At 36.1% G+C, this 12,143-nt stretch overlaps 1 protein-coding gene across 1 annotated transcript in view; it reads left to right on the top strand.

Moving 5' to 3' along the window:
- Positions 1-12,143, top strand: part of Hmcn1 (hemicentin 1) — a 392,095-nt gene that overhangs the window by 322,882 nt on the left and 57,070 nt on the right. The window contains exons 70-79 of the mRNA XM_026392850.2: positions 438-519; positions 1,930-2,066; positions 4,433-4,574; positions 5,610-5,754; positions 6,126-6,253; positions 6,557-6,713; positions 9,152-9,273; positions 9,476-9,640; positions 11,233-11,340; positions 11,884-12,021. Coding sequence (XP_026248635.2) covers positions 438-519; positions 1,930-2,066; positions 4,433-4,574; positions 5,610-5,754; positions 6,126-6,253; positions 6,557-6,713; positions 9,152-9,273; positions 9,476-9,640; positions 11,233-11,340; positions 11,884-12,021 — 1,324 coding nt within the window. The remainder of the gene's footprint in view (positions 1-437; positions 520-1,929; positions 2,067-4,432; positions 4,575-5,609; positions 5,755-6,125; positions 6,254-6,556; positions 6,714-9,151; positions 9,274-9,475; positions 9,641-11,232; positions 11,341-11,883; positions 12,022-12,143) is intronic.

Here is a 12,143-nt window from a genome sequence, read left to right as displayed (position 1 = left end):
AAAGGTAGAGTTAAGATGTGACATTAATGTGTTTGATTTTAATAACCTCATATTTTATTGATCTGATGACTTAATATAACATTTAATTTTCTTCAGTAAGACTGCAATTGAACTTTTCAGTCTGCAGTTTAAGCCAGTGAATATTTATTTCTTCAACAGCTGTATGGTGCTAGGTCTAATATATGCCTTTCTTTCCTGATATTTTTAGATCAAATAATGAAACCCATTAAAACACAGGTTTACGTATAATGGAAATACCAACCAGTGCTCGGTTTCAGAACACTAATTGTGTTAGATAGTTTGTTTTAATACTTGTGCTTTCTTAAAAATTGTGTTTTGCTTTGTATGGTGATGGCTACATTCATTCTAGTTTATATTTTTCTCATCACCAAAGCCACATGTGAACATTTTATAATTTGCTTATTTGGGTTTTGTAGGTGGAAGATACTGGAAGATACACGTGTTTAGCATCAAGTCCTGCAGGAGATGATGATAAAGAATATTTAGTGAGAGTTCATGGTAAATTTGGCAAAGAAAAGTCCATGTTTTATATACACACCTAACTAGAAGCCAGACTATACAATGTGGGTCAACTCTATAGCACATACTAAAATATGTTTATAAATGAAGGAATACATATTTTGCAAATCTGATTTTTTTATTTGAATGACTACGTGCTCTTTTGGGGTAGTTCAATGGGGCTTTTGACTTATTTGTCTTGTTCCTGCACAAATAATTCATATCATTGATTTAAAGTAATAGAATATAAATTATAATGAAAAATAATCATCCATCATCTCACCATACAAAGATACAATGTTTTTGCTGGTAAATGTTTGTTACAAAGTATAATCTGAACCAGGTTCGCACCTGTTACAACTCTGTGGAGGAAGGGACAGGAGGATGGCCAGGCATTCCAGGTCAGCCTAGGCAATGTACCAAGGCCCAGTCTCTTTAAAGACAAATGTGATGATTCAGAATACAGTATTTGAGTTGCTTTTTATGTCAACTAATGATATGATTGACATGCACCTATGTTAATAAATATATTATGGCATCATTTTCAGTGATTGCATAGTGTCCTATTTTATATTCTATTTTTAAATATTTAAACAGACTATTTTCATCAACAGGGACAACAGTCTTAGCCCATTTCTTTTATTTTGAGAAATTTCTGTAAATACACTTGCTTGGTTACACACACACACACACACACACACACACATACACATGCATCTGTTTACACACACACAAACACACATGCTTTTAAGGATTTTGAAACTTATTTACCTAATTACTTTCTAGAATATTTGTGTCAATGAGCCTCTCTCCAAAACTACTCTTATATCAAAATTGAATTTACTTTCCTCGAGGCAGATTGTTTGAAACTAAACAGAAGGCCTTTGTTTCATTTCATAGCCTAAATGATAGCTCGAACACTCTGAGATTTAAGTTTCTCCTCCCATCCCCAGACACAAATGAGACCTGCCATTAATTGACATATAAATTCTGTCCATAAGAGTCTCATAAACATATCTCTGTATATCAAGGAAAGTTTATGCATTTTTGTTATGATGGGCAGTTCCTGATTTGATAATATTAGATCTAATGTTCAAAGAAAATCTAGAACCTGGCAAAGGGATCCCTTGGTGCTTCAGTTTCTTTGTCACATGGTAACAACAATATGATTATATTACTTATTCTATCATTTATGTAATTGTTTTAAGGATTCATTGCTCAATCTAAGCAAAAGGTTTACCTAAGATTAAAACAATCCCATTGTTAATTATCTGCACTGTAAATTCAAAGAATAATGTTTTAAATTTATGCCTCTTATTTCATATAGCAAAACTAACATTTATTGGCTACTGATAGATCATTTTACATCTTGTTTATTGAAAGCCTTTGATGCGTTGTTCCTATTCCCAGTACCCCCTAATATTGCTGGAACTGATGAGCCGCAGGATTTCACCGTGTTACCGAACAGACAAGTAACACTGGAATGCAAATCAGATGCAGTACCCCCACCTGTGATTATGTGGCTCAAAAACAGAGAGAAGTTACAGGTAAATCTTTCACTAAACTCTACAGATTCATTCAAAAGCTGTGGAGTCTTTACTAGATAGTCAAAACCAAATAACATCACTACCAAGTACTCAACATTGCTAAGGCCAGCACAGATGCCTTCTTAGTCTTTGCTTAATAGTTTATTATGGATCAAAAGAAAGAAAGATTCATGGCACTCTGAAAATTAACCCGTGCATATATCTCCTGGAGCCCATTTGAAAAACTCTGCTATTTGTTTACCTGATAAGGAAGAAACCATCAATCTCAAAAGAAATAATCTATCTTGCCAAGTGTCTAGGGTGAAACAGTTACTGGATTTTCCTGATCTCAACCTGGATCCCCAAGATCTACACCCCTAGATACCAGATGACTTGCACTAGAATCCTTGAACAACATAGTTACACATTCTCTAAGGTTTCCCACCTAGGTGATGTCTGTCTGCTCTCAAGAGCATCACAGCCCAGGATCCTCAGTGCCTTTTAGAACTGGCTAAAACCTTTGACTCTAAATCCTCTGATTGTCTGCATCCCAGGAGTTACTTACCATTTTTTTCTTCCTTTTCATTGTTCTTACTCATCCTGTTAGCATAACCTATTGTTTTACACTGTGTTGCCAGCAGTTAATTATAAAAAGATTTTATGTCCTCCCAAATCTAATGCATAATGACTTTCACCACTACCAAACCACATGTAGAGCTTTCGTTCTGAGAGTTATTTATACACTGAGACATGCTGCATGTCACTGAACCCAACTGTCTTTCTTTATTGTGTGCCTACTATAATGCTAGGCACTAAGATTGACACTGACAGTAGTGTTGACCTTCAAGGAGATCACAGACTGTCTGAAAAGACAAAGAGGTAAATCAAAGATTATAGAGTGGATACTAGTGATGAATTATATGTTGGAGGACTAGAAGCAAGAGAGGAGAAACACATAACCCAGGCCGAAGGGTAAGGAAGAGCACAGGGCAGCCTCTTAGAAATGGGCAATTTACTTTCAAAGAACAGATATGTACTGGGGTAGAAAGAAGAGGTTCCAATCACGGGCAATGGTGCATCTAAAGTCCTAACTACAAAAGGAATGAATGTTTCTGTTCCAGGGACTGCAGGCTAGTTGGTACAGCTGAAATAAACCTTTATTAAAATCTGATGGTTCCCTATGGTTCTCGGGATTCTAGTTAAGCTTAACTCACGAGGTCCTTCGTGGTCTGACTTAGCCTCCATAGTCCCATCTCCCATGTGTGCATTTCACCCCAGACCATTGGAAGTTAAGGGCAGGACTTGATGAGTATTGATGATGGAGAAGTCCACACGGATTCCAGATAGAACCAAGTGATGTCAGTACTGGGAAAGGGTAAGCCCATTAGTGAGAAAAAAAAAATGATGAGTTCAGGTTTAGTCATTTTGAGCTTTATTTACTTATCTACAATCCAAGGAAATTTCAGAAATCATTAAAAATATGTGTTCATATTTCAACCAAAAAATGTGATGTAATATTCCATATTTCCTTAAAATAAAATATCTTTGATGTGGTGGTCCTCTTGGTATAACCTGTTGGGGAAGTTCTGTTTGTATGCGGTTGGACTGTGAAATGAGAACAAAGCCTTCAACAGTACTGACAATTACAAGGTGAGCAAAGAAAGAAGAGAAATGAAGGGGATTCAGTGAGCCTGGGATCCAAAGCAGGAGACACTGTGTCATGAAAGCCAACCAAAGAGGAAGCAGTTAAGAAAAGACACATAATATCTAAATAACATTGTGTCCATTGACTTTGGCAACACAGAGGTGACTCGAGATATGGACAGTGGTTCTGCAACAGAGGGATTGAAGTAGGAAGCAAGTTACCATTGTTTGAGGAGTCAGCGGAGGGAAAGGAAGTAGAAGGGAGTGTAGAATATTTTTTAAATAGTTTTAGTTGCAGATGGGTACAATAATTTTTTATTATTATTATTACTTTAATGTGGTGCCAAGACTTTAACCCAGTGCCTCACACATGCTAGGCAAGTGCTCTACCACTGAGCTACAACCCCAACCCTGGACTCTTCTTTAAATAGAGATTTGTACATAGTTACTTGCTAAAAGAGAGAGATTGAAGATAACAGGAGAAGGAGAGCTTCATAGAAGTCTTCAAGTACATATCAAAGCATGTGTGTCCATTCTCTGAATCTCAACTCTGCTTGCTTTATCTTAGATTCAGGGCAGGATGTCCCCACATGGTAAAACTGTCACTAGGTTTAAGTCATCCTCACAACTAGTGATTCCAGTTTAAAAAAAAAAAAAAAAACACAAGCTTGAGAGCTCTGGGAGGCTCAACTAAAATGTCTTTTCCTGACATTTTAATGATAAATTTTTCTTGCTGAATCCAGGCAACACCTCGAGTGCGAATCCTATCTGGAGGGAGATACTTGCAAATTAACAATGCAGACCTAGGTGACACTGCCAATTATACCTGTGTGGCCAGCAACATTGCAGGAAAGACCACAAGAGAATTTATTCTCACTGTGAATGGTAAGTGAAACATTATTCACTGTTTCACAATTTAAAAATTTAACCTCAGGCCTTTCAAAGAGATGATTGGGGTTTTTTGTTTGTTTTTTGTTTTTTGTTTTTGTTTGTTTTAGCATACTAACTGAATCCTTGTGGTTATGTTATTTATTTTGAAAAAGACAACATGTGGTACTTGTATTAGGGGTATATTGCAAATTAACTTAGTTTCAGAAAAACATAATTAGAGCTACATTACTCCATCTTAAAAGATAATGTGTAGACATCCAGTTGTTAGCAGATCCAGATGTTTTGCATCATTCAGGTCAGAATCATTGAGGGTGTCCATACACTGAACCTCTGGATGACAAATGGCTCATCATTTTATTCACTGTTATTGATGGTGGCTTGAGAGTATACAATATATGTACAAGGACTATAATTTTCTTAAATACTGCCATACTACTGTAATTTTCTTCAATGTGATACTTAAATAGCAAAACTTGCCAAAATTCGGCTAGATAATTTAGGCTTTTCCCCAAAACAGTCCCATTGGACTTTTAATATACGGACTTGACAGCATATCTGGTGACCCACACAAGTAATATCTCTAATGCTAAAATTAAAATTCAGGATTTCTATTCCCACATGAACTCAATGATTAATAAAATACATGTTCTGAGACTTGCAAGATTAACCACAGATGTGCTTTTCATTAAAACAGCCCACTTTCTGTTCTTCATTTAAAATGAAGTTGTTCTAGTGTTAACATTCTCGGACCATTATTTGGCCAAAGAGAAATAAGAAATATCATCTTTAATTTGCACCAGACTAGAGCTGATTTTTGTTCAGTTCTCTCTCCCAGAAAGCCAGATTTTATACTCCATATCAGGGATTTTAAAATCCTCCTCCCCATCTATTCTTTATTTTTCAGGAATTAAACCTCGGTTCTACCTATACTAACCCAGATTAGCGTTGACGCAAGGCTCATATTCCATCTCAGACTCTTAGTATAGTTTTCAGTTCAACTGAATCTTCTCATGTGTCTCTCTTGTTCAGTCCCTCCAAACATCAAGGGTGGCTCCCAGAATCTCGTCATTCTCTTAAATAAGTCAACTGTTCTGGAATGCTCCGCTGAAGGTGTGCCAACCCCGAGGATAACATGGAGAAAGGATGGAGCTGTTCTAGCTGGGAATCATGCAAGGTAACAGCTCTGGAAAGGAAGAGTTCTGTAAGAACTGAAATATACATCTTTAAATCTTCTCATGCATATTTTGGTCTTATTATGTTCAGAATTAGTCTTTTTATCCTAATATAAGAATAAAAATTTAGTATTTTCAAATTCCTAACTCATGTCTGCTTTATGACTACAGTCCATTCACAAACCCAAACCCATATGCTATGTGTCTTTGTATGGTATTCTTTTCTGCCACCAAGGTTATTATAAATATGTCATCAGAAACAGAAAACAAAGACTGAAAATGGACATCACCATTGTCAAAACTGTCCTCTGTCAAAATGTAAATAATCAAAAAAGGCTAAATTGGAAGACCTTACTTGTGGTCTTTCTTATAGATACTCCATATTGGAAAATGGCTTCCTTCACATTCAATCAGCACATGTCACCGACACGGGGCGATATTTGTGTATGGCTACCAATGCTGCTGGAACGGACCGTAGGCGCATAGATTTACAGGTCCATGGTAAATATGGGTTGATATACAACATCCAGACTTTGGGTCAAATGCTTTTTTGCTAACCTGTTCTATTGAGCTCATGAAGACCTTGCCACCAAAAACTTTTTATGCATATCACTTTGTATTATGAATAGTCAAGGTGCATGTTTTCTCCTCACTGTGGCTAATGTCAGCACAAAACTATTTAAATTAACAGAGCCTTGTTTGTAACTGTGAGACAAGTTACTAATGACTAATTTAAGTTCAGTAGAACTGAATGGTTACTACTTGTTGCAAATGTTTTGTTTTTATTTGGTGACATTGTTTTAGTTCCTCCATCCATTGCTCCGGGTCCTACCAACGTAACTGTAACAGTAAATGTCCAAGTTACTCTGGCTTGTGAGGCGACTGGAATACCAAAACCATCAATCAATTGGAGGAAAAATGGGCATGTTCTTAATGTGGACCAAAATCAGAATTCATACAGGTAAGGATAACTTATTTTAATGTTTTATATTTAATTGACACACAGTAATTGTACGCATTTATAGGGTACAATGTGACATTTCGATCCATATATACAATGGATGATGATCAGATCAGGGTAACTGGCCTATCTATCACTTCAGACATATGTCATTTCTTTGTATTGAGGACATTCAAAATCTTCTCTTCTAGCTTTTTTGAAATAATCAATTAATTGTTGTCAGCCATATTCCTCCTTTCAAACGACACTTCTGTATCCATTAAACATCTTCTCTGTACCTGCCTTCCCGACTCTTCCCCAGGCTCTGGTAACCATTATTTTATTTTCTACTTCTATGTGATCAACTTTTTTTTATCTTCCACATGTAAAGGAGAACATGCAGGATTTTCTTCCTGTGCCTGACTTATTTCACTTAACAAATGTGGTAAAATAATCGTTCTACTCCTTCACAAAAGGGCTTCCTTCTCTACTTACCTAAATTCACTTTCAGAGCAGAAGGACCAGGGTGGAGATAAATAGGTTTTAGAAATGTGTGAGGGTTGGAACTGTGTGGTTTTCTTTCCTTCTGTTGTTATTGTTCTAGTTCCATACCTACCAGTTAGAAACATAATTTTTTAAAAAGAACTAACATTTTAACTCTTTAAATGGGGGCATAATAAACACATAAAGTTTGAAGAAAGCTGATATGTAGAAAATATTTTACCTTAATGTGGAACTAATTTCACAACTGAATCTTTTTCTGAATTAAAGATGCAACTTTTCTGTATACAAACCCTGTGGATGACTGTCAGCAAGGTCTATAGGATTAGATTTTTAATCCCGATTTACTTATTTAACACCTTTTGAAATTTTATAAAGACAAAGGATACAAGCACCATTTAATATAAAAGAAAAATACTCTGTAAAAGTAAATACAAGCTCTAGAATAAAAATCAAATTTTATACCTTAAAATACAATTTAGATATTTGGCAGCTTGAGTGGGGAGGAAAAAAAAAACAGCATTTTCTCCAATTTTTTTGCATTTTTCCAGCTTTACTGACATAACTTGTAATATGGCAATATGTTTTTTTAAAGGCTAAATTTTAAATCACTGGGATTTTCTGGTGGCTTAGGTAAGCATCATTTCTTTTATCTCACTTGAGCTAATAAGGCAGTTATCCTGTCAAAGGGTTCACTATAGTGCCAAAAACAAATGTTCTTGTAGGTCTACTTTGACAGAAGTCATTTCTAATTTACTGAAATTCTGTCATCTCTATTTGTCTCTATTTAGGCAGGTGCATTTAGTGACTTTAAGTGTCCATCTCATAGAAAATGGATTAAGTACATAAAATATGTTTCCATTAAAGCACATAACTTATATTCTATCAGTGGACAGTTTGAAATATGAAAATGGTGGCACTCGCCTGTAGTCCCAGTGACTTGGGAGGCTGTGGCAGAAGGATCACTAGTTCAAGGCCATCTTCAGCAACTTAGCAAGGCCCTACACAACTTAGCAAGATTCTGTCTCAAAATAAAAACTAAAAAGGCTGGTTCAGTGGTTAAATGCCCCTGGGTTCGATCCCTAGTACCAAAAAAAAAAGAAAGAAAGAAAGAAAAAGACATAAAAATAGCCAATTAGACTTAAAACATGTATGTGTATTTACTAAACCTCTAAAAAATTTGAAGTGATCTGTATTGTTTTAGTTTTAATTTGAGGTTAAGAAAAAGACTACTGAGATATATAGACATACATGCTATGTGTTATATGTGTGTGTATATATCACAATGCATATATATATATATATATATATATATATATATATAATATACACACACACACAGGCACCATACATGTATATGCATGCTGTATTGTGTGTGTGTGTGTACATACACTGTATGGGAGGTTTGTGTTTGCATTAACACACACATTACACACTTTGTATGTATTATTCATGTCCAAGATAGCCATCATATGTAAAGAGACATGTGAAGTACAGAAAAGAATGAGACAGATCTGTAGTTACACATTTGCAGTAGAAATAATATAATACCAATCTGCAAAGTTATTGTGAAATTTATAAATAATTATGTAGTGCATTTCAGATTGGGCCAGGAATATAGTCAGTGCTCAATAAATAGTGTCATCAATGTGCTCCTTATATTGTATTTCTCCTTGGAGACCAAGGTCAATCATGATATATGAATTCAGAAAATCCAAGCTTCCCTCTTCAGGCAATCCTTCCAGCCAACTGCTTCCCATCAATATCATGTTTGAGACTCCTTGCCATATATAATTAAACTTAAATACACAAAGCATGAATCAAATAAATGATGCTCATTTTAACATGAAGGAGGAGTTGTGTTTCCTTCCATGAGCAACACAGTACCATGGGGAACAATTGGAGAACTATATAGAAACTGATGCACAGGATCTCATGCCTTAAAATCTCTCTTCTAGGCTGCTCTCTTCGGGTTCACTAGTAATCATTTCCCCTTCTGTGGATGACACTGCAACCTACGAGTGTACAGTGACAAACGATGCCGGGGCAGACCAGAGGACCGTGGACCTCACTGTCCAAGGTAGGACGAGCCTAGCAAATGGATAGGAAGTTATTAGGATGGTTTCACGTCATCGTTCTACTCCTTCACAAAAGGGCTTCCTTCTCTACTTATCTAAATTCACTTTCAGAGCAGAAGGACCAGGGTGGAGATAAATAGGTTTTAGAAATGTGTGAGGGTTGGAACTGTGTGGTTTTCTTTCTTTCTGTTGTTATTGTTCTAGTTCCACCTTCCATAGCTGATGAGCCTACAGAATTCCTGGTAACCAGACAGGCCCCAGCAGTAATAACCTGCACAGCTTCGGGAGTTCCACTTCCCTCAATTCACTGGACCAAAAATGGTATTAGACTGCTTCCCAGGGGAGATGGCTATCGAATTCTGTCCTCAGGTAGGACCAAGCTCAGTGATTTCACATCTGTCAATTGGATTAATTATTTCTGGGTGGACTTCCCTGTACTTTTGTTGCCACAGAATAAAATATTAAATCTGCCTACATTTGCTAAACTGATGCTTCTAGAAAAATACAGCTCAAATAGGAAGGGGAGCTAGGAAAAAGAGGTCCAGGGAAAAATTAATACTTCAATTAATCTGAATATAATAAGCCTGCTCACTAGTATATATGGGCATGTATGCTTAACCCAATATTTAGCCAATCTTCTCCTTACTTGTAAAGTAAATAAAAATGTTTTTTAGGAGTGGGGTTGTGGCTCAGTGGTAGAGCGCTTGCCTTGCATGCATGAGGCACTGGGTTTGATCCCCATCACCACATAAAAAATTAAATAAACAAAATAAAGGTAGTGAGTACAGCTACAACTACAAATTTTTTAAAAATTTTTTGTTTAAACATTGAGTCCCTAACACAGGCTATGTACTTTAATAAGTTTCAGAGACTAAAAATTAGGGTTCTAGCTTTCAAGGTTTTTAGAATTCAGGACAGGAAAGGTTGGATGCTAAGTCCTGTAATTTACTATTTTTGATAGTGGTGGTAGCTGTCGCATCTCAGGCTGCAACTTTACTTTTATGGCAAAATATTTTTTAGCTGTCTCAGAAACCTATATACATTGGTAGCAATTCAAATCATAAAATAGAAGCTCATTACCCTCCAGCATAATCACCAAGTACTATGCTAAGAGAACAGTTTAGAACTTTCTTAATGTGAAACATAGTTACCATAAACCTAGAAACTCCATTCCTAGATGTCTACCCAAGAGATATAAAACCATTTGTCTACACAAAAACATGGATACAGATCTTCATACAGCTTCATGCACAGTAGTCAAAAAACAATTACAAGGGCTGGGGTTGTAGCTCAATGGTAGAATGCTTGCCTAGCACGTGTGAGGCACTGGGTTCAATTCTCAGCACTGCATATAAATAAGTAAAATAAAGGTCTGTTGACAGTTTAAAAAAATTTAAAAAAACAATTACAATGTTCATTAACTAGTGGATGGATAAACAAAATGTGGTATGCCCATATCAAGCAATGAAACTTAACAAAATATCGCTACATGCTACAACTTATGAACCTCAAAAACTTCATGTTCACAGTGAAAACAGGCAAACATAAAAGATCACCTGGTATAGAATTCCACTTAAATAAAGTGTTAAGAAAAGACAATCTGTAAAAGCATAAAATGGATTCTTAGTGGTCTAGGGTTGGGGCTGGAGCAGAGAGTGACTATAAATAAATATCAGGATTCATTTGGGGGGGATGGAAATGTTCTAAAGTGATATTGATAGTTAACAAAATTCTGTAAATGTAATAAAAATCATCAAATTGTGCATTTAAATTGGTGGCTCTGATGTAAAGTATGCCTCAATAAAGTTGTTAATAATAATAAAAAAAGAACTATTCTAGACACTTCAGGGGATAGGTATGAATATAAGCCCAGACCACTATGCTAGATGTGGAGGGGAGAGACAATTTTTTGAACTAGAAGAACAAAGATACACTATACGTTAAAACTTTTTCCTACTTAGGAGCAATTGAAATATTTTCCACCCAATTAAATCATGCGGGAAGATACACTTGTGTTGCTAGGAATGCAGCTGGTTCTGCACACCGACATGTGACCCTTCGTGTCCAAGGTATGGAAGGTTATTTACTCACTAAGAGATGCTGGGTGGGCTGAGGTGTAGCTCAGTGGTGGAGCTCTTGATAGCATGTGCAAAGCCCTAGATCTGATCTCAGCACCAAAAAGAAAAATGCTTGCTGGGTTTGAGGGTCTATTTGTCTATTTGTTTGCTTTGCAATTTTTAATTTATGTTTATTCTTGGAAGATGGTACTATGTAGAACTATAAACCACAGCAATATCTTGGTATGCGAAAGCCTGGAAGATGTTTTTCAATAGATTTTAAAAAGACATACAGATAACAAATGACACAGAACAACCCCAAATTATTTTCTTACTAGACATTTATAATATGTTTCAGCTTCTAGTCTTCCAATGGAGTTCTTCTAATGCAAACTGTATCATAGCTAGCCCCCAAAATGTGGCCGATCTTTACTTTTCTATTACTCAATGAAATCAGTACTTAGGAATGATAGATTTGGGCATACTTCAGCTCATCACCATGGTGACATTTCTGCCACTGACTAGTGCTGTTCATTTTGCTGATTGGTTTTTTAGAGCCTCCAATCATTCAGCCCCAGCCAAGTGAACTAGATGTCATTCTAAACAACCCCATTTTGCTACCATGTGAAGCAACAGGGACACCTACTCCTTTCGTTACTTGGCAGAAGGAAGGCATCAATGTGATCACAGCAGGTACTACCACTGTTTCTATCAGGAAAATCAGGACACATCCAGTGTCTATAATTCAGAAGTCAGTAAGTTGTTGTTTCTTTAAAAATTGGAAATACAAATACAAGTACTTACATATATTTGTA

This window comes from Urocitellus parryii, chromosome 9, assembly GCF_045843805.1.
Source record: "Urocitellus parryii isolate mUroPar1 chromosome 9, mUroPar1.hap1, whole genome shotgun sequence".
Lineage (NCBI taxonomy): Eukaryota > Metazoa > Chordata > Mammalia > Rodentia > Sciuridae > Urocitellus > Urocitellus parryii.
Note: the sequence above shows the minus strand (reverse complement) of the source record. Positions and strands in the feature narration are given on the sequence as shown.